A 20,593-nucleotide genomic window follows, 5' to 3' on the forward strand; every position below is an offset into this window, starting at 1 on the left:
GTGTCCCTGCTCAGTCATGCGTGACATTAGGCAGTAAATGATCTAATAGATATATTAAATCACTATACAATGTTCTTCCATGTTTCCGCAGTTTAAAACGTTCGTTTTAACACCTTGTATTCTTACCTTAACCTTTAATGTTATTTGCGCGCGATGCGCATGCTCATTGCATCTTGTCCTCCTGCTTGCCGTAGAAAGCGAAATTCTTCTCGGTGATATGTCATACGTAAAACTGGTAACTCTCCTTTTAAAAATTCACAATGTATTGTGAATTTTTGTATTGTGTATTGGTTTTTTGCTGTTCTTTCAATTTTACTTTATTTGCGCAGTACCAATGAATTAGGCAACACACCAATGTAACGCTATTGAAGTAAACAGCTTCTGTTAGCATGCTAGCTACTTTCGCTAATTTGTCAGGCAAGGAAACTGTAGCTTTTTTGCTTCCTTTTTACTCATTATTTTCATGTCCTGGTCTAAAACATCTGCATACGTGTCTTTTGTCCTTTAACGGGCAGTTCGGAGTCGTTTAGTTTATTCCTGCGTTCTGCCTGCGTGTCGCCAGGTGTCGCTGTGTGCTGCAGCTCCAGGGCTGACTACTCTGCTGAGCGGCTCGGTTCTGGCAGCAGGTGACGGGAAGAAGAAAACCCCATTGCGGACTGTAAGCCTCGATGAGGTGGGTTAAAAAGTTACAATGAAAGGCAAATCCATGAGCTCCGTGTACAACAAACGGAGTTAGTCTGCAAAGGTGGCGTTCTGACATTAAATATAATACATTGTATTTTATGTACAAAAGTACCAGAGGGATAAGAAAGTAAATCAATAAATTTGTAACGAGTCCAAGAAGTAGCACTAATAAAAGTAGCGTTTCTGCTTTAATTCTGAACTTATTTTTATTTTTTGAGCTTTTTATTTTGAACTATATGTCGAGGCAGTTTTGTCAATCTGAGCCCAGAACACAAAACTTCCTCTTGTTTGTTTCAGCTGCCGTCCTTGTACACCTCACCTGAAGCAGAGCCTCTACACGTAGCATCAGAGGACGGGCCCCTGGAGCAGTACGTGTCATCAGCGAGAAAATGGGCAGAGCCGTACACGAACCAGTGTCAGGTGTGTCTTATGTCATGTTATTCCTATATGCTGTATTTCTCCTGCGACAATTATGACGTGAAATCCACTTTTTATGTGCTTCTCTGGAAAGCATCACCTATCAAAATAATTCTAAACTAAACCACTGCAGTTGATTTTGTGAACTATATGCTACGGTTTGTGTGTGTATAGTTTAGAAAAGGAGAAAGCAAGTAGTAGGTCTCCAGTAACACACAGTATCAAAGGGTGAGTCTGGCTTGAGATAAACTACTAAAAGCAAGAGAATGAATAATCCCTCCGACAGACATACATGTAAAAACAGGCAGCTGAGATCTTGTTTTGAGGTTTTATTAGCTTACAATAGTCTCATTCTTTGCTCCTCACATTCCTCATGTCTCTGCAGCTCTCATTCCTCCTGTACAGGGTCATGGTGTAATCCCGCCCTATCGTTAACCTACAAGCTGCGGTCACATGAGCTCAAAGCAAAACACTCACAGTGCACATCTTTCATTACTTGTACTTCTATAGCAGTGTATGTATAGTAGAACACAAGCAGCAGTTTTGTTTTCCATCGTATTCACTACTGTGTCACTAACTAACTTGTGGTTAATGTCAGTTATTTTGGGTAAATAAAAAAGTGCTGATATAAAAAGCCTAAATTTCACTTCTTTTGCTTGTAGACAAAGGTCCAGGCTGCAGTGGACAGAGTTGAGGTGAGTGAGCTGTTATTAGCATTGTTTACACTTCACCCTAATGTTTTGGTTTGTTTTAATTTTGTACCAAAGCTCGAATCCACTTTCTCGGCATTCTGGTACATTTCTATGACTCTTTGGTTCATTTTACACACACTTGTCTAAGCATGATTTTTGTAGTAGTTCACTATGTTCTATCCTCGCCAACGACTCACAGACCCAGCTCCGGTCCTGCCCAAAAAATAGCGATTGACCCATGTTTCATACAAACATGTTAGAAATTGGTCTTTTACTCAGTGTGGATGAGCTACAGGGATTTGTGAGATGGGAATGAAAACCTACACACACCTTATTGAGGTATCAAGGTCCAATTCTTTAGCATGAAACAAAGCAGGAACCTTAAACCTTGTAGAGACTCTGTCTGTATTAAGTAATGCATAACCTGCTCTTCTCCCCTATTTGACTTTTGGCTGCAGCAAGTTTACCGGACTGTTGAGCCCACAATCAACACGTCTGTCACAACAGTCACAGGTGAGAAACAAACTTTGTCCCGTTTGTGATTGCTCCATATTTGTGCTCACATTTGCTGTAAATAGAAGCTCATGTTCTTTCAGCTGCTTTCACTCAGTTTCTGTTCATCTTTCATTGTTTCCCCCTTTGTTCTGTCTGTCAGATGTCTACCAGTACCTCAGTAACCCTCCCCCCGACCTCTATCCCAGTGTGGCAGTGGTGGCTTTCTCTGGGTTCTTTGGACTTTATCTGGCTAAAGGTAATTAGTGTGTTACTCAGTAAACCCAGGTTCCTTGGCATTACTTTAATACCTGCCTTTGGATAGTTATTATCCTCTCTGCAGAGACACAAATCTAATGTTGTAGCCTCTTGCTAAATTATAAAGCAATGTGTCGTTGGTGATAGGCGCTGTTGCTTTGTTACATTGGGTCTGTCTCTTTCTTCAGGTTCTAAGGTAAACCGACTCTTATTCCCACTTGGACTTATGGCTGTGACTGCGTCCATGTTTTATCCCCGGGAGGCTGCATCCATATTAAAGGTGGGTACTTGGAAATGAAGGTTTCTGTTAATGTTGTGTTAACAAGGGGCTCCATCTGCTAACTGTGGTACAGTCCATTTTTAAAACCAAGAGAAGGGAAGGATGCTGGGTTTCTCATCATGGATAATGAACAGTTCTGAATTTTACCTTGATACCAGCTAGCAGTGAGATCAAAGCTCTAACTCTGTTATCCTGCCTTTATTTAGGCTTCCTTTCCACCTACGGATACAGATGTGAAAGCAGGGACAGTGATATTTAACACTTTATTTTTAGGTGCAAATTATTTCAAAGGAAATTTACACCCAGGCCTGATGAACTGTAGCTAAGTCGAGCTCTGACATTTTATGTAGCATGAGTTTTTCCCCTGGTTGCCTCAGCAGGGGGTTAAATCAGTGTTTGTGTGATCTGTCACCAGTTTCCTTATAGGAAAGGGTTGAGCTTTCCTGCAGGGAGCGCTGGCTGTGACTTGTGTTGCCAATCTCCACCATGTCTGGCTCATTTTATTTACTGTATTTTCACCCAGAGTGTGAGCAGACAGACACACACATACACACTGTCACTTCATTCACCACCTACAGAGATGAAACAAAGGAACGGGATGGGCTGCAGCCCAAAGATAATGTTGAGTCTTTGTTTGCAGGTCAGGAGATGATTCTGTCATGTAAAACAAACACACTACATGAAGTAAAGAAGTAAACCTCTGATCCATTTATGCTGCAACTGTCTCAGAATAAATGTTGATTAAACCATATCCGTATAATCCTGTAAAGCTCTGTAAGACTGACTGAGAGTTTGAATAAAGATTGTTTCTTGTCCGTCAGGTGAGTCGAGACTATGGCTACACCTGGGCCGAGCAGGGCCGCACAGCCTTGGAGAACGTATGGAAAGATCCTCCTCTGGGAAAGAAGAAGGTGAGTCAGAGATGCAGCTTGTTGGTGTGTCGGTTTGGTTGAGCAGCTCCTTAGCCAGAGTGAGATCCATACGTGGCTTGGTTAATGGACTCTGGCGCCATATACAGCTGCAATCAGATATTAGTTAACAGTCGGTGGCATGAAACAAAGTCCAGCCGTGTGCTGTAGGTGGTGGTTTGTATATCTAACTGTAGGTGGCTGTCTCTGCACCAGTTTGTGTGAATCTGTTTCTCACAGGAGACCTCCACCTTATCACAACTTCTGTCTCTTTTTTTTATTTCTTCTGTTGTTTGAGGAGAAGGAGCAATCTGAGGGCACCGACACAACCAGCTGAGACACACTCCACCACCATGGACTCTTCCACTGAGATGCACTGATTGCTCCAGTAGAAAACACTCAGACTGGCTTTGAAGTTTCTTTACCATCAAGCTGTTTTGTTTGAATTCCTGTTGTTTATGTATTTAATTATTTTTGCTACTTTGGAGCAGATGGACATATTTGACAAATCACTAATCTGTGTAACATGAACTGCAATGCATCATATAGTGTTAATGAATCTCAAAAACCCGAACATTGGTCATGGACTGAAAATGCCAGCAACCGGCAACTGATTCAAACATTCACAACTGTGATAAGTAGTTACTTTCCTTGTTGTAATTCATAACTCATTTATTGAAAGACAACTGAGAGGCAGAAATGTGAAGAATTATTAAGTGTGCGTTCACTTTATGCAAGGATGTATCTCAGACACCTGTTCCCAGGTTGGGACCAAAGCACATGTCAGTGTTATGTTTAAACTGTCTGTCTAATAAATGAGCAAAACTATTCCTTATCAGGATCAGTAACATCCTTTTATGCAGAATATTTCCATGAAGGTTATTTTACTTCCCTAGTTTAGCCCGCCATCCATTTCAAACTAAGTTTAAGACACACTAAGCTTGTGGTTTCTAAAGTTTGTGTCAGTGATGCCAGAGGAATCTGACTGACACAAAATCAACATGTTTTCTTCCCATCTGCACAGAAATACGTTTCCCTCTGGGTATGTGATATATGCTGCAGCCATATGCTGGGGCAGCTGGAGCCTGCTGGTCAGCTCAACTCTTGCTTTGGAAAAGAGCCTTTATTTACCCCAAAGGATGAATGAGAACCTTCACACATCAGTCATCTGTAACTATAAGAACCTCAGTATTGTACCATGTAATACACAAGTAAATTAACCAGTAAAGCTCTAGTGCTCAGTTTGCCAGAGAACGAGACAAATGTGATCACATGTTTTATTAAAGCTTGAGTGATTTTATTTCTTCCTGCACAGCAAATGTAGTAATGCTCCAAAGACAGAGACGGTTAAAGGTTGTAAGGAACAAACGTGATTCCACGTTGGTAGAAAGCAACAAAGCCGAATAAAGGAACATTAATTTTACTACACAGTATGTGAACTGAGACGTTCCCCTTAAAAGCTGAACAAGTCGACCTGCTTCTGACACACTTCACCTCCCTCACTCCTCAGGTTTTGTGGCCATCTTCTCAAGGCTGTCCTTGTCGAACCTGAAGAGCCTCCATCCCTCCTCCTGAGAGAGGTCCTCTGCCCCGCGCCGCTTGTAGAACTGCAGCGATGGCTCGTTGTTCTCCGCAACCACAAACATCATGCCGGTGCAGCGCGTCTTCACCGCCAGCTGGAAAACACCACAGCAGCCGCGTTGAGTTAGGGCTCGTGTACTCACGTTTTGTATTTGTTTACCGGTGGGTGTAGTAACATACATCACTGAGGTGACGCAGGATGTGTGATCCGATGCCCAGCCCTGGACACAGAAAAGAAGATTAGAAATGAGGAGGCTGCTCAGGAGCAGAACTGAGGGGGGTGATGGGATGTTCCCACCTCTGTACTCTTGCATCACGTAGAAGTCCTCCAGGTAGAGCTGTTTGCCGACCCAGGGGTCGTATGTAAAGTAGTACATGGCAAAACCCACCACCTTTGGATCTGCAGACACACAAGGCACAGAATAGAGAACTGGCTCAAGATGTTTCTACATCTGAGCTCACCAATGTGTAGTACCATTATCTGAAATATGTGTGTTAAGTGCACTTGAGCTTTTTTCCTTCCCCTTTAACATCTGGGAACAAATTTGTGTTTTAACTGCATGAGTGAAATCACGTACAAACATGGTGACGATTTGCACAATCAACAAATAATCATATGACTGGGGTGACAGAGATTATCTGACTTAAGCAGATGTCAAACCGCACAGAACTAGAAGCGTGATGTCTGGTTGAGGTCAACGTCTGACCCACTAGTTTAAACTGGAATTAAACAGGACGTAGCGTTTTATTATTGTTTGCCTCTAGGTTTGTTTAAACTTCAGCTAAGTTATTTAAGTTATGAAGTTCACTGAAGTCATGAGTGATGATGCACCAACAAGTCACAAATTATTGGCAAACTAAAGAAACCGGATACTTAATAACTTATTACAAAGTCGTATAATGACACTGACCAAACCTGGGGGAATTTCAGAAGTGTTACAACTCCAGCACCTGTAGGTTCCCGTCACTGTGAGAGCAGCTACAGTAACAGTGGAAGTCCCACTAACAGAGTCTTCAATCATGTTACAAGGTGAAAGGCCTTGAGGTTAAAAAACTGTGACTCAAGCTGAAAATGTCTTATTTCTTCTTTTGTGTTTCATACCATCACTGCGGTTCTGTCCGTGGATTTCAGTGATGATGCAATGGTAAAACGGGGTGTCACCGAATCCGTCCTCCAGGAGCTCTGTAATGAGAATAACGCGTTAAGCACAGGGAGAACACTGATGCCGTGTGTGTGTGTGTGTGTGTGTGTGTGTGTGTGTGCGCGCGCCCTGTGTAAAGGCTCACCTTTCTCAGTGAGTGTCACCTGGTGCTCCATCTCTTCGTATTTGGCAAGTTCCTGAGACGGAGAAAAAACAACACAATAAAACACAACCAGACAAAAGCACTGAATAAAGCAAACAGTAGACAATGATCAGATGTGGCAAACATTTAAATGGCATGATACAAAAGAAAACAGTCAAAAAATAATAAAGCAAAAAAAAACACTGATCTAGTTTTTGTAAATTCTATTTTATCGGTGATGTCAAACTAATATTTTTTTTCATTTCCTCTTTACACTTTGCAGAATTAGCTACATAAATCATAATCCCAAACATTCCGCGCTTTGTCAGCCGTTTAATAAAACACAGGAAAACACCAGACGGGCCTAATATGGAGAAGCGGATGTGAGTCGCTTGAACAAAGCACGAACCGAGGAACGGAAATCCTCCGGACACCTGCTACAATCACCGTTAGCTGACGTTACGCAGGCGCAGTGGCGTCACACCTATCACTCACACTTCCATCACCATTCCGTCACGACCACAGAGCCATTGTGCCACCTCACCTTCACCAGTCGTAATATGTCAGAAACGTCTCTGGGTTCGGCTTTTCGTAATATATATTCCATTTTCTTCTTTTGGCCTTCTTGCCCAACAGTCCTCTGTACGTGAAGAGAAAGATCAGTTGTTTCTTCATTCGCTTCAGGTTGGCTTTTATCCCACGGTCAGCCTCTGGTACAGACGCGCTAGTTCGGACAAGCTCATGCACTTGAACTCGGCCCTCGGCTGGGTCGCTGCCCTTCTACTGCCCGCTCCTTTGTTTACGTCCCCGCTTTTATAGCGGACTAGCTCTAGAACGCTATTGGACAGTTGAACCGGCTCTGATATCTGGCCAATCACCGTCGACCTCTGGACAGCTCTTATCTAACGGAATGCTTAGGAAATGGTCACGTGATAAAAATGTTTACAGTTTGTTCACGTTCAGAAACAGTACTACTACAGTCTACTTCAAATAAAAATGTCAAAGTTGTGGGTTAAATTTAGCTTTAATATAGCATGAAAACAAAAGCAAGGCAATAGAATCCTCAGTGCAATGAACAAGGCAAGTTTAGGGGCACTAGCCATGTTTTAATGGTATAGGATCCTAAGTTTAAAACCACCGTTGGAGCTGCCAACGCTGCCATCAAGTGGATAAGAAGAGGACCCTCCGTGAAAAATAAGACAGCCCCATGGCACAGAAAATACACACTGTAGCGTAAAGTAGGTGTATTTTAGCACATTTACACATGTTACAGATTTTCCTGTTTATGTAGTTTTTAGTTCAATTATGCAGTCCAAAAGGATCTCAAATATGACAATAGGTTAACGAGTAGTACAAAAGAAGGTAAGGGGTACTTGTAAAGAAAGATAGCCAATATATATCAATAAATAAATATGAATGGTATGTAATGAGTTAAAAACCTGCTGATCTTGTCGAAATTTTTTTTTTCACCACATGATCATTATTATTTTCTGTAGTTTATCCTAATTATTTTTAAAAAACATTCGTATAATTCTTTTTGTTTGGACTGTAGTGCTTGATGGGACACTGACTGGTTGTGCCGTAAAGTATCTGGCGTGACTGTAGTCATGAAGAAGACGCACCTCTAGAAATCTGACGTCCTGCGTCATCGTCCAGTGGGCGGAGTCAGGACTCGAGCTCAGCTACCGACCATCCTGGTTGTTGGACTGTAGCATCGCATTGATCTGAAGAGAAGACCTTCATATCCTCTTCACCTGCGTCATTTGGACTTTACACTCATCTAACGCCAGCAGGATGAGCTCTGCGATGCTGTCTCCGAGGTTCGTGCCGCTAAAACAACGTAAAAGTAGACAAAGAGAACTGTTAGCATATTTACTAGCCGCCTAAATCATGACAGCAATGTTACACCAAGTAGCCTTGGTGAAGCAGTTGTTGTTGTAATTTGTGCTGGTGACTTTGTGAAACTGGTAAATGTGTTTGTACTGATCAGTAAAGTGAAACGTTCACCAACAGGGCGGGGAGCTGTTTATACAGGGTGTGTCATGTAGAAAGCCACTGGGTTTTAACCTGAGTAGGAACCAGTGGACACATTCAGTCCTCCAGTTCAGCTGCAGGTTCCTGTGGAAGATGATCTGTAAAATATATGTGAATACAAATGTCAGACACATGAGGTTGAAATGGACCTGGTTGCATGACTCTGCACTAGGTCACATTTCTATGGATGGCTGTGGTTAGAGAGCGGCATGGTGGTGCACTGGGTAGCACTGTCGCCTGGGTTCGATTCCCTTTCTATGGAGTTTGCATGTTCTCCCCAGGTTCTCCCACGTGCATTAGGTTCATTGGTCACTCTAGTTTGCCTGTAGGTGTGGGTGTGTGTGTGTGTGTGAATGGTTGTTCGTCTCTGCGTTGCCCTGCGATGTCTCCAGTCCTGCGATGGACTGGCGACCTATCCAGGTCGTACCCTGCCTCTCGCCCATAGACAGCTGGGATGGGGTCCTCACGTGTTCCCGTACTTGTCTCATCTCTGATCAGGTTCCTGCTGCTGCGATCGGCAGCTTCCTTGACCACCAGGTCGGTGTCCATTGGGGTAGCGTTAAAACAGGGACGGGCACCGGACATGATCGAGGGTAAAATCAAAGCCACGCTTCCTGTTTGACTTGACAATTTCACTTAATCAGTTTTGTTTTCACCACAGCTTTGAGCCACATTTTAATGACAGCATGAGGTTTCCTACAGCAAATTCAACATAAAAGCTTGTGGTTTTGCACTGGACGCATGTATATATAATCTTTGTGGGAATCTGTCACAAATCAAATCACAAAATGTTTTGTCTTCACAGGAAATCCACTTTTACACGTTTCAAATGGTGTGTGTTGATACAAGCAGACAAATCCTGAATATGTAAACCACACTTTAATTCCACATCAGTTCTTGCTTCATGTTTTACCTGCTGCACATTTTCCATCCTTCACAGCACCTTTAAACCTGAACCTGCTCTGGCTTTTGGTAGATTCTCAGCGTGGCTGGATTTCTCCTTCCAGTCTGCAGCAGAACTAAACTCCTCATGCAGCACATGAGCATTTTTCTACTTTTTTCTTCACTGTGGTGCTGAGCTTTCATATTTTAACACACAGTTCCTAAGTTTCCCTTCCTCTCTTGTTTAATGCTGTCTTGCTGTTTGAGTCTCAATGATCTGTAAGGAATATTTCATTATAATATATTAAATCACTTCACATGTGATTTCTGAACATTTAGGACCACTTATACCCATTATCACATATTTAGTGCATTTACAAACAGTGAGACGCTCTGACAGAGACAGTATAAAACAAGAAGGTCAAACCTTTGATTTACAGTTAAACAGACACTGATTGTTTTTTCTGTTTTTTAGTGAGGAACAGACTGAGAGAAATTGTGGGAGCGTCCACCAACTGGAGGTGGGAAACATTTTCTGTGAACATCAGGCTTATTTTACTTCTCTTCTATTTTTCAGTAGAATTCAGTAGCAGAAATGACGTGCACAGCAGAGAAACTGGGTTCAGCCTCTGCTTTACTGTTTTTTTTTTCTTTAAGACACGTGGTTTAACTTTTTCTGCACCCCCATTTGCAGTGACCACCAGCAGGCCATGGCAGAACGAGTGTCGTTGTCGACCATGTTGGCAAACTCCCAGAACGACCTCCCAGCCAAAAGGATGAAGGACAGCTTTGTAGAGGCTCACCTGCCGCTGGGCTCTGAGCCGCAGCTCCGAGAGAAGTACCTGACCTTCCATAACACCGTCAGGTATGAACACCAGGTTACAGGTGGAATAGGAAGGATAAACCTCACACCTGTGTGTGACTCACTGTCTGCGTCTGTTCAGGTTCGGTCGGATCCTGGAGGATTTGGATAGTTTAGCAGGTATAATATAATATGGTAATGTATTATTCTCATAGACTTTCAATATGCTCACTCAGGATCCATGTTTTCTTTTCCATTCCTCTTTACAGTCCTCATTTCTTACTCTCACACTTATAATCCCAAACTAAGGAGGTCTCCCCTGTCAATAGTGACCGCTCTGGTGGACAAGATTGGTAAGATCCGCTCATACTTACTCTGTACTGTTTATAATATACCAAGACTACAGCTGAGGAAGTCAGGTAAATGTTGGGTGCCAAGACCTGGAGGCAGCCAGAGAGGGAGGCTATGATGCTTGGCTTATGCTGATACAGCAGTTGGCCATTTTAGGGAGATTTAACTCAGAGTTTATTAAGTTTAGTCCTGATGTCATTGTTAGTGTGGCTCAGAAACCTTTGGTGTTTTCTTGTGTGTCAGACATGAGGCAACACATTATCTACCCTGATCGTGACATCAAGTTCACTGGTCATGTGACTTGGGTGGGAAAAACGTCCATCGAAGCCAAGATGCACATGTCCCAGGTAAAGAAGAAGAACTCATACACAAACCGGTTTCACTAAGGACCGTTTTTCTAAAGTTTCACTTCATTATCTCTTCTCTAGTGTAATGAAGGAGTTTACGACCCAGTTTTGGACGCTACGTTTGTCATGGTGGCCCGGGACCCAGAGAACAAGGGGTATGAGACAGCACAGACGCAGGTGGTGGCTAGTTTTAGATGCTTCACTCTTCCCGAAGGGATCATTCATTAAAAATACACATCAATATCTGTAAGAGGTCATTTATTAATATTTGAGTTCGTCCTTACAGAGTCAACAACAATTTAAAGAAGCTTTCTCCGTTCTTCTTCTACTTACTAACCCAGAAATCACAGAAATGTTTGATTCTTAGTCTTATTCTAGTTCTCTTTAAATTTGACTTATTACTTTCAAAGCCAAGCTATGGCTGCTCTCCCAGCTACATGTCAGGCCTGTTAATCCCATCGACATCTGGTGCTTCTTAAATCCCGACAAACAGAGGAAACAGATCAGCCCCAGTCAGAGCTCCCCGCCTTTCTAAAGACACCAGGTTGGCGGCGTGTGTGTCGTATCTGTGCCTTCCTGTGACCCTGCCATGTGTCATCCTAAGTGTGTGCTTTTGCCTCTTTCAGTGTGTCTTCGTTTATTTTTGTGGTGGTGCTTTGTTTTAATTGGGAGATTCTGAAATTAAAACTCTCTGAATAAGCTCAGCAGGTGGTCGGTAAGAGTGATTAACGGGGGTGATCATCAGTGGTAATCACAGTTCATTTCTCTGTCTTCACTTTGTCTGTGTGGTTCCCTGAATTAGTTTCCTGTGCTGCTGTTTCTATTTCAGGGCAGCGTTTGTGAATCCTCTGACACCAGAAGGACCAGAGGAAGACAAACTGCTCCAGGAAGGAGAAGGTATGAGACTGACGCAATTATGAGTTCAGGTAAGACAAGTTCAGGGTTTGAGTCCAACATATTGTTGTTTCAGCGAATAAGTTCCGCCGCGTGGAGCTGAGCACGGCATCACTACTGAAGGTCGCTCCCACAGATGAGGAGAGGAAGATCGTTCACAGTCTGTTCCTCAACACGCTGGATACAAAGTAAAACTTCAAACTTTAACCTGCACTTAGGTTTCAGGACTTGAATAAAATAATATAATAAATATAATATAAATATAATAAAATAGTGACATTTGCAGCAATAATTGACCATTTATAAAGTTCTTCATTTGCTGATATAAAAAAAACAACACAAGGCATTTTGGTTCCATTTGTTTGCAGAACGGTCAGTTTCCGCAGCAGAGTTCTGCCTCCAAACTCTGTATGGATGGAAGACGCCAAACTGAAAGGACTAGAGATTTGTCACCCTCAGGTGAGAGCAGGGGACAGGAACAAACCAAACAGATGTATTAACGTGTTTGGGGACACTCGGTGGAGAAATATCTTTAACAAAAGTCCATGTTTTTGTGTCTGTTTGCCAGGAGAGGAACATCTTCAACAGGATATTTGGAGGCTTTCTGATGCGGAAAGCCTACGAGCTGGGCTGGGCCAACGCCTGCTCCTATGGGTGAGAATTATTTCTGATATCGCTAATATTTGACCGTTTGTTTGCTGCACTTAGTTTTTAACTAAAGACAGTCGCCTTTCTATCGCTGTGCTGCAGAGGCTGCCGACCCAGACTGGTGGCTGTTGATGATATTCTCTTCCAGAAACCGGTGGAGATCGGCTCACTGCTGCTGCTATCGTCACAGGTCAGTAGAAGTCTGGTCTAGATCCCACACACCCTTGTGTTTTTCTATAATTGTGTAAAATTGTGACTGACATAGAATAGTAATGACAAACAAACAAAACCTGGCATGCTGACTATAAGCTTAAGCGTGAGCATGTGTGACTGATTGACTTTGTGTGTGTGGGGGGTCCAGGTGTGTTACACACAGGGCAAGTACATCCAGGTGAGAGTTCACAGCGAAGTGTTTGACCCTCTGACCCAGCAACACAACACCACCAATGTTTTCCACTACACCTTCATTTCTGATCGCGATGTGCCGAGCATCATACCAAAGACCTATGGAGGTGAGCGCACACACAGTCTCAGTGTGACCCCCACTTGAACTAGTTATTGTAACGTTGGAATAATCTGAAATCTATTAAATGTATTTTTGTTGCTAAAATCCTGGAATGACATGTTTTATATGTGATGCTGGTGCTTTGTGTCTTTGACAGAGTCGATGTTGTACCTTGATGGAAAGAGACACTTTAACCAAACTGTGGGACAATAAAAGATGATTGTCTGAAGAAGATTGAAGGCAGTCAGTGCAGTGTACGTGTCATTTTATATCGTTCCAGCTTCGTTTTTACACAAACTACATGACCAGAATTGACGTTAATGTTTCAGCCATTTTATATAGAATCAGAATTTGACTTTAGAAAATGAAACAAATGTTTTTTGGCCTTGTTGCATCTTTCTGTGTTGCTGATTCACTGTATGCTTGGTTTTATTTTTATATACAACTGCAACTTTAACGCACAAACCTTTTTACTTTACTTTTTTGCAAAAGGTAACACTGAAGCCTTTTCTTTTGGTCTTATGTATTAAATGCCAAAAATAAATTCTTATTTATCGTAAGCTAACAGCACTACTGTTGTTTTTCAAAAATGAAGCTTTTTAGAATGGTGGTGTGAAATATTTTCAATTACTTATTATTCATGCTTTTATTGTAGAGACTTTGCTGGGTGAGATTACTAAATAGAATGTGTTTTTCTTTTAATGCTTTTTGGCTCTTACTAAATGTCCATTTGGTCTTAATTCAAGTTATCAGATTGTTGTTGTTTCATCGGCATCAGTGCATGTTTGTTATAAAAAATTAAGAATTATTGAAGGATTATGAAGGTTTATAAAAAGGCCCGGAACCAATCTCTATGTTGCATGTGTTCGCCGGATTTTGGTCTTCGACGGACTTCAGCAAGGATTTAACAGTTAGCGGCGTCTAACCATTTTTAATCCCTTCATTGTCAGATCCTTGTTCACTAGCATGAAAGCCATGTTAGCCATCATTTCTAACGCACTTTGTAGGATCACTGGCAAGAATGTGGTAAGTGAGCTGCGGTTGATGTCGAGCTGGAGAAGGCTTTTGGGGTTAATGATAACTGATTGCTAGCTTGGACACGTTTGGCTTGGGGCTGACCTTGCGAGCGGGCAGCATTAGCAGCTAGCTCTGCTGTGGATTTGCAATTTGCATGCACGATGCACACACATTTTATGCTTGCACTGTTTGACTAAGTATATATACCAAGTAAGTAAAATACTGCATGTGCGCCAACAAACCCTGCTTTTGCCCCTCGTGTTGTCCCTCGCAGCAACAACAGCTGCGCGAAAAGTTACCTATTTTACTGGTGATGCTTTTTAAAGAAGTCACACAGTCATTACTAAAATTCTATTGTTGAATATACTAGTCATTGCCATTATAATTAGTTATTAATTAAATTATTTAATAATAATATTGTTAGAATGGTTTCTATGCCTACTGAGAGTTCAGAGCAGCGGTAAGCATTTCTAAACTACCGTCTGGCTTTGTTGAAAACCCTCGGTGAATCAACTTTTCCATAGAGCAGTAGGTGTATTTTGACCAGACACACACGAGGGGCGAAAACGAGGAGCTACGGTGGGTCACGTTTGCTTTTTGTCTGGTGTCTGTAGCATTGGCTGTATGGAAACATAACCCGCGTCTGTGGCCGAGGAAACCTCTTTTGCCTGATGGGGATGCACTGATGTTAACGTTCCTTTCTGTTTTCAAGTTGTCAAATTACTTCTGACCCAGTTCACAGCCTTTATTCTATTGCGGAAATAGTTTAGTGGATGCAGATTAAAACACATCGGTGCATCCTTGCTATCAGGCAAGTTATGGAAGCATGTTGACCGAATGACTGCAGCGTTTCTACAGTCCAGGAGGTTCAGTTAGCATTGATAAAGTTTCATCATTGTAAACTTTATTCAAATAACAAGCTGCTGTCTGGTTGATCGTCCGGACTCCACGTGGCTGTAGAAAAAACTGCTGGAAAAAGTCACCCTTGTCTATTTCCCCGCTGCTTCGACTCCTCCTCACTTCTCTCTCACATACACAACAATCCCGTTTCATTTGTCGCTTCTCTCCCCCCTCTCCCCCTCGTCTGAACCCTAGGGAGCCCAAACAGTGTCGGAGGTAAGCGGATCGTCGCTCTGCAGGCTCGGTCCTACACCTAAGTATTCTTTCACATTGGGAACAGTCAGTTTGTGTGAGGGTCCTCTTTATCTTTCCTGTTATCTGGCGTGCGGTCACTCAGCTGATGCTGGTTTAGTTGAATGCTGCATTAATTTGATTTTGAGTTGTGCAAAAAAATCTTCCTAGTCACTTTCTGTTTATATTTGCCTCTTTTTACTACTTTATTTTGATGATGTTTCACTTTGGCACAACAGTCAGCTATAACTGCAATGTGACATGGCTTTGTATAAAATCTAACTAAAGTCAATGTTAATGATAGAAACAGGTTTAAATGATTGAGTGAATAAATCACATGAGACATTAACAATAATAGAAGCTTTTAACTTTGGCTAGTCACTGGTATTTTATCTATTGGTGACCGATTTAGCACAAATTTCATTGGCAGTAAGTTTAAGGTCTGGTGTTGTGCCGATGCTGAAATATCAGGTAACGTACAGACACTGTTGGGCCACAGCCAGACTGTGTTGTCTTCTTCTTTTGAGCTTTTTAGGAACCAGTCACGTTCTGTCTGTTGCACCTGTAGAGTCTCATCGCCCTGTACACTGGCTCTGTTCTGCTCTGATTGGTTGGCTCCTGTGCTCCCCAGTTGCTGATTGACCTGTCAGAGTACATCAGTCTAACCTCACCAGCGGCACCCACCTTGGCACAGACCCAGCGGCAGCCTCCTAAACCACCACCAGTCAGTACTAGAGCATCTGCTGCACATTTAGTTAGTCCCCAGACTGGCTCGCTAGAACATGTTGAAACGTGTGTCTACTAACATGACTGGGAGCCGTAACATGGGTCAGCAGGTTGCTGGGGCTGAAAAGTAGAACAAAACAAAGTAGAACTAAACACTTCATTAAATGAATAAGTGATCACAAATGCCAAGCTTTACTGTTCTGAGATTAACTATATCTAAATGTTTCTAAAACCAGGGTTTAGTTTCAGTATTTACTGGAAACCCAGCAGTTGGAGTTAGCTGAGTGTTAGTAGACCACCTCACCCAAAACCTGTGACCCTGCTTCACCCCTAACCCTCCACCTGCTGTGAAGAGAAGGCAGCCCCTGGGTGTGTGTGTATGTTTTGTGAGCTTCAGGTTCATTATTCTGTTTTATTTTAAAACAGCTTTCAGTTTTGGATATTTCTTTTCAGTCTTGTGTCCTCTTGCCTTTCAGGGTGCCAGGGTTGTGGTCTCCCGCTCATTTACTGATTTCACCCCTCAGGCAACATTTGATATCAAGGTGGGTTAAAACGAAAATCCTAGAGAAGGGGGCACTGAAAATGTTGCTGCACATGTTTTGTTGCGTTTCTGAAGTTTGTGCTTTAGACGCCAGCCTTTTAAATCAACGGTTCTGTTTCTTTTACATGCAGCAATGCGACCTGCACCGTCTGGAGGAGGGTCCTCCGCTGAAGGCCGAGCTCACCCGAGAGCAGGGCCTGCAGTACTATCGCACCATGCAGACTGTGAGGCGAATGGAGCTGAAAGCGGATCAGCTCTACAAGCAGAAGATCATCAGAGGATTCTGCCACCTTTACGATGGACAGGTACAGTTTTCAGGAAATACAAAACAGGAAATGAAATGAGTAGATGGCAATTTGTGTCACAGCAGGAGGTTTTGAGAACATAATTTTACTTTGTGGTACATATCCATTGTTGTAAAGATGCAATGACTGCTCTGTACCAGGAAGCGTGTGCTGCAGGCATCGAGGCAGCCATCAACCGCTCTGACCATCTCATCACTGCCTATCGAGCCCATGGATACACGTACACCCGCGGTGTGACAATCAAAGAGATCCTAGCTGAGCTCACAGGTGAAAGAGAGGTTTGAAAATCTGAGCGCGTCAGGCCTCATATGCAGGACACTGTTTTACTTTTTACTGGTCCTGATTCTTAGGCCGCAAAGGGGGCGTGGCCAAAGGGAAGGGAGGTTCAATGCACATGTACGCTCCTTATTTCTACGGTGGAAACGGCATTGTAGGAGCACAGGTGCGCCCACTCCTAAGTACAGACACACACACACACACACACACACAAATTAGTAACGTTAGCTGCAACTAAAGGATTATTTCCAAAGTTATTCAGTTTTCAGACTTTTTATAGACTGATCCTTGTATTAACCAGTCGGGAAAAGGTCTTCACACTCTGAAACTTTGCAGGTTCCTCTGGGAGCTGGCATCGCTCTGGCCTGTCGTTACCAAGGCAACAATCAGGTTTGCGTCACGCTTTACGGAGATGGAGCAGCCAATCAGGTGAGAGACAGAGTTGCTCTTTCCCTCGCTCAGAAGGTTAAGGGCTAGAAAACGTGCTGTAAAAGTAATCTGGTTGTATTGAGGTAAACGTCTGTGCCCTCTGATCTGTTTAGGGCCAGCTGTTTGAGTCGTTTAACATGGCTGCTCTGTGGAAGCTGCCGTGCATCTTCATCTGTGAGAACAACCGATATGGCATGGGAACATCAGTGGAGAGAGCCTCTGCCAGCACAGACTACTACAAGAGGGGAGACTTCATTCCAGGACTGCGGGTGAGATGCGAGTTGGTGTTGAAGTTTGGATTTAGGGTCTTGGGCTGTAGCTGCAGTGTGTCTTTACTGGCTGTACGCTGCAGCTGGCCTGTATGAACCTACACTATAACAGGGCATGGCTGATGCCGTCCTGGCAGTTACAGGTGTGAGCATGCATACAGCTACCTGATGCTCATGTATGATACTGCACACAATCATGTCACAGGAAAATAGCGACAAACCTCAAGGAGTCTGCAGTTAAAGTTAAAATAATAAACCGTAGCTGCTCCTCAACCTGCTTCTTGGTAACTGTTCTCTCCTCATCGCCTTTCTAGGTGGATGGGATGGACGTCCTGTGTGTCAGAGAAGCTGCCAAGTTTGCTGCCGATTACTGCAGGTCTGGGAAGGTGAGCTGAGCTTTCAGGGAGCCTGGGTCAAGTTTAACCTGGTTACTGTTTATCCATGTGTACAGGCAGCAGATTAGTAATCAGTGAAGACACAGCTTGGTATCGGTCTTTTCCTGTCCTTTTCTGTGTTGAGCCAGACTTGGTGGACTTCAATTAAGTTGAGGGTTACTGTATGTAATGATTCTCTTCTCATCCAATCAATCCACTGATTTTTGTGTCTGATTCAACTGATGACAGGGTCCCATTGTGATGGAGCTGCAGACCTACCGTTACCATGGACACAGCATGAGTGACCCAGGTGTCAGGTGAGTCACCTTTATTTTTGGTAGAGTATTGTGACCACTGAAGCTTTTCAGTGGTTATAATGATATATTCCTGGATTTTTTTTTTTTCCACGGGTTTTGCTTCTCAACACAATCAATTATTTCCTTCTCTTTGTCTCCTGATATGAACGGATAGTTTGTGTCTCTGTGGGGTTGCGTTTGCTTCGTTATCTGTGAAAAGCCCATCTTATTAATATGTTCCTGCTACCTGTGTGGTTTTGACAATGAAAGCCAGATCTGCTTGACACCCCTGATGCAACTTCCTGCAGCTACCGCACTCGAGAGGAGATCCAAGAGGTCCGCAGTAAGAACGACCCCATCACTGTGCTGAAGGAGCGCCTGCTTAGCAACAACATGGCTTCAGCAGAAGAGCTGAAAGTAAGTGTGCTAAATATGTCAGCTTTCTGAGTTCTGATGAACAGCCTCCAGACTTTACCACGTAGGCACCGGAAACATTCTGAAACCCATTATGCTGCGGGGACAGACCCTGGATAATTAGCTAGGCTGTAACAATAATGAGGTTGAGGGTGGGCCTCTGTATGACGTGTTGCTGAATGACCACAGATTTATTTGTTCTGTCAGGATATTGATGTTGCGATCAGGAAGGAGGTGGAGGATGCTGCTCAATTTGCTACTTCGGATCCAGAGCCGCCACTGGAGCAACTGTGCAATCACATCTTCTGCAACAACCCACCGGTGGAGGTCCGTGGCACCAACCCCTGGTCCAAGCTCCAGTCAGTCAGCTAGAATCTAAACATCAAAGAAACCCCAGTCTATAATGAGGGCTCCAGGTGTTTGAGACCACCTGAAAATAACCACACGTTTTAGGATTTAAAGGCTAAAACAAACTGTTTTTCAATGTGTCATCAGATGTTTGGTCCTCTGGGCACTTATCTAATCTGAATGCTCCTCAGAGATAGATTCTCCTCATCTAGGCTCTGTCACCCTCTGGTAAATGAACCACCCAAATGTTCTGCACCTTATCAGGACTCTGCTTTGGCCTGAGACCTGTCTGTGTTTATAGTTTTGTATTAGTATTTAAGATTTCCTGTCTGTATATTCTGCTGGTGTTTGAACTGAATGGGATGCCATGGGTGAAGCCATTCTGAGTGTAATGTTTGTTAATGCAGGGCATAGATATGCACAAAACCAGGGTTTCTGTTTCCCCTTCAGGTTTTTATGTATAATTAATGGATGTTGCACATTATACATGGGTTTTGTGTGATAAGTTGGAAAGCTCTTTATTTGTACATTAACAAGATTCAGTATTATGGGTAACAAGATTCAGTATTATGGGAAAAGGGATCATGTCAAAGTATGAGTGTGTTGTGATGCTGTGTGGTTCCGGTGCCAGGTTTATGCTGAGGTCACAAACCTGAAGTAAGCATTTTAATCTTTAGCTGATTTTTTTTTTGGTATTTATTTTAAATAGTTAAACTGCTCAATAATGTTTTGATAGAAACATAATTTTTACTGTTACATAAATACACTACATGACATTTAAGTTTTGCAAAGCTGGGACTGAGCTTCACAAAGATGCACTGAGGTACCTGATGATGATGATGACCAATGATCCTGTTTTCTGTTCCTCATTTTCTTTCACACTGTTCTTTTATTGTGCATTTTGACAACAAGTTTATGTAGAAATGAAGCTACATGTGTGTAGTTTTAAAAGACTGTCTGGCTGCAAAATAAATTCCACTAATGTGTAACTGTTTTTATTGTCTTTTTAAATACTCGAAGAAAACCTTATTTTATCAATTAGAAATCAATAATTATTTTTTCAAATGCAGAATGAACTAAAGGTCGTTAGCCTTTGCTGCAGTTTCTCCTACCACGAGGTGTCACTATGTGGTTATTTAGTATTTATCCGCAATGTTGGAATATTACCATTTATCAGCATGATTGAAGAAACCTGTAAGTCCCAACGTGTTAGGAACTCGACAATCAAAAACACTTAAACTATTTATAATAGTCGAAAGTTATACATACATAAAGATGTGACCTATAAGTTGAAAGGTGGATACGTTTTACTTCTCACAAGCCTTAGACATTTGAAGTGCAAAGTGAAGTAAAAGTGCAAAGTGAAGCTGGGGAACGAGTGTTTTAGATGAAACACATTGCAGCTGGT

The 20,593-nt window shown here is 42.7% G+C and overlaps 4 protein-coding genes across 13 annotated transcripts; 3 read left to right on the forward strand and 1 right to left on the reverse strand.

The window, feature by feature from the left end:
• Window positions 1-127: 127 nt before the first annotated feature.
• Window positions 128-4,559, forward strand: LOC114854295 (MICOS complex subunit MIC26-like). 4 transcript variants are annotated; one of them, XM_029148563.3, is made up of 9 exons: window positions 128-235; window positions 563-673; window positions 982-1,104; window positions 1,764-1,796; window positions 2,252-2,306; window positions 2,449-2,544; window positions 2,732-2,823; window positions 3,645-3,734; window positions 4,030-4,559. In XM_029148563.3, exons 1-9 carry the CDS (start codon window positions 218-220, stop codon window positions 4,066-4,068), a joined length of 657 nt encoding a protein of 218 aa, XP_029004396.1. In that variant the 5' UTR covers window positions 128-217; the 3' UTR covers window positions 4,069-4,559. The 4 variants fall into 4 exon arrangements, with proteins under 4 accessions (XP_029004396.1, XP_029004397.1, XP_029004398.1 ...); XM_029148564.2 differs by having other exon boundaries at window positions 4,033-4,559; XM_029148565.3 differs by having other exon boundaries at window positions 4,036-4,559.
• A 435-nt stretch (window positions 4,560-4,994) lies between these two features.
• Window positions 4,995-7,392, reverse strand: LOC114854296 (diamine acetyltransferase 1-like). The gene is made up of 6 exons (XM_029148566.3): window positions 7,141-7,392; window positions 6,600-6,651; window positions 6,415-6,495; window positions 5,611-5,712; window positions 5,493-5,533; window positions 4,995-5,407 (listed from the first exon to the last, which is right to left on the reverse strand). Exons 1-6 carry the CDS (start codon window positions 7,201-7,203, stop codon window positions 5,231-5,233), a joined length of 516 nt encoding a protein of 171 aa, XP_029004399.1. The 5' UTR covers window positions 7,204-7,392; the 3' UTR covers window positions 4,995-5,230.
• Window positions 7,393-7,621: 229 nt separating this feature from the next.
• Window positions 7,622-13,624, forward strand: acot9.1 (acyl-CoA thioesterase 9, tandem duplicate 1). 3 transcript variants are annotated; one of them, XM_029148700.3, is made up of 17 exons: window positions 7,623-7,834; window positions 8,149-8,416; window positions 9,129-9,223; window positions 9,436-9,462; window positions 9,988-10,033; window positions 10,207-10,377; window positions 10,457-10,494; window positions 10,584-10,667; window positions 10,909-11,012; window positions 11,094-11,167; window positions 11,842-11,909; window positions 11,983-12,094; window positions 12,275-12,365; window positions 12,475-12,560; window positions 12,657-12,744; window positions 12,916-13,066; window positions 13,217-13,624. In XM_029148700.3, the coding sequence occupies exons 2-17, from the start codon at window positions 8,391-8,393 to the stop codon at window positions 13,270-13,272; spliced, it is 1,317 nt and encodes a 438-aa protein (XP_029004533.1). In that variant the 5' UTR covers window positions 7,623-7,834; window positions 8,149-8,390; the 3' UTR covers window positions 13,273-13,624. The 3 variants fall into 3 exon arrangements, with proteins under 3 accessions (XP_029004534.1, XP_029004535.1, XP_029004533.1); XM_029148701.3 differs by lacking the exon at window positions 9,436-9,462 and having other exon boundaries at window positions 7,622-7,834; XM_029148702.3 differs by lacking the exons at window positions 9,129-9,223; window positions 9,436-9,462 and having other exon boundaries at window positions 7,622-7,834.
• Window positions 13,625-13,751: 127 nt separating this feature from the next.
• LOC114854355 (pyruvate dehydrogenase E1 component subunit alpha, mitochondrial-like) lies at window positions 13,752-20,174 on the forward strand. 5 transcript variants are annotated; one of them, XM_055507805.1, is made up of 13 exons: window positions 13,752-14,085; window positions 15,172-15,192; window positions 15,839-15,931; window positions 16,410-16,475; window positions 16,606-16,779; window positions 16,920-17,046; window positions 17,130-17,221; window positions 17,392-17,484; window positions 17,598-17,753; window positions 18,068-18,139; window positions 18,377-18,444; window positions 18,694-18,840; window positions 19,045-19,185. In XM_055507805.1, the coding sequence occupies exons 1-12, from the start codon at window positions 14,026-14,028 to the stop codon at window positions 18,791-18,793; spliced, it is 1,122 nt and encodes a 373-aa protein (XP_055363780.1). In that variant the 5' UTR covers window positions 13,752-14,025; the 3' UTR covers window positions 18,794-18,840; window positions 19,045-19,185. The 5 variants fall into 5 exon arrangements, with proteins under 5 accessions (XP_055363780.1, XP_029004482.1, XP_029004483.1 ...); XM_029148649.3 differs by having other exon boundaries at window positions 13,898-14,085; window positions 18,732-18,840; window positions 19,045-20,174; XM_029148650.3 differs by lacking the exon at window positions 15,172-15,192 and having other exon boundaries at window positions 13,899-14,085; window positions 18,732-18,840; window positions 19,045-20,174.
• The last annotated feature ends 419 nt before the right edge of the window (window positions 20,175-20,593 follow it).

Source organism: Betta splendens, chromosome 4, assembly GCF_900634795.4.
Source record: "Betta splendens chromosome 4, fBetSpl5.4, whole genome shotgun sequence".
Lineage (NCBI taxonomy): Eukaryota > Metazoa > Chordata > Actinopteri > Anabantiformes > Osphronemidae > Betta > Betta splendens.

What these genes read in the sequence shown, in the direction of transcription:
- LOC114854296 (XM_029148566.3), bottom strand. Translation starts at nt 7,203, where the DNA reads ATGGAATATATATTACGAAAAGCCGAACCCAGAGACGTTTCTGACATA. An exon ending in GGTGACACTCACTGAGAAAG is followed by an intron (nt 6,496 to 6,599) that starts GTGAGCCTTTAC and finishes TTCTCATTACAG; the next exon opens with AGCTCCTGGAGGACGGATTC. An exon ending in TCCTGCGTCACCTCAGTGAT is followed by an intron (nt 5,408 to 5,492) that starts GTATGTTACTAC and finishes GGTGTTTTCCAG; the next exon opens with CTGGCGGTGAAGACGCGCTG.
- acot9.1 (XM_029148700.3), top strand. Translation starts at nt 8,391, where the DNA reads ATGAGCTCTGCGATGCTGTCTCCGAG. An exon ending in GGAGCGTCCACCAACTGGAG is followed by an intron (nt 10,034 to 10,206) that starts GTGGGAAACATT and finishes CCCCATTTGCAG; the next exon opens with TGACCACCAGCAGGCCATGG. An exon ending in GGATTTGGATAGTTTAGCAG is followed by an intron (nt 10,495 to 10,583) that starts GTATAATATAAT and finishes TCCTCTTTACAG; the next exon opens with TCCTCATTTCTTACTCTCAC.
- LOC114854295 (XM_029148563.3), top strand. An exon ending in CGTACACGAACCAGTGTCAG is followed by an intron (nt 1,105 to 1,763) that starts GTGTGTCTTATG and finishes TTTTGCTTGTAG; the next exon opens with ACAAAGGTCCAGGCTGCAGT. An exon ending in AGGCTGCATCCATATTAAAG is followed by an intron (nt 2,824 to 3,644) that starts GTGGGTACTTGG and finishes CTTGTCCGTCAG; the next exon opens with GTGAGTCGAGACTATGGCTA.
- LOC114854355 (XM_029148649.3), top strand. Translation starts at nt 14,026, where the DNA reads ATGAAAGCCATGTTAGCCATCATTTCTAACGCACTTTGTAGGATCACT. An exon ending in ATTACTGCAGGTCTGGGAAG is followed by an intron (nt 18,140 to 18,376) that starts GTGAGCTGAGCT and finishes AACTGATGACAG; the next exon opens with GGTCCCATTGTGATGGAGCT. An exon ending in CTTCAGCAGAAGAGCTGAAA is followed by an intron (nt 18,841 to 19,044) that starts GTAAGTGTGCTA and finishes TTGTTCTGTCAG; the next exon opens with GATATTGATGTTGCGATCAG.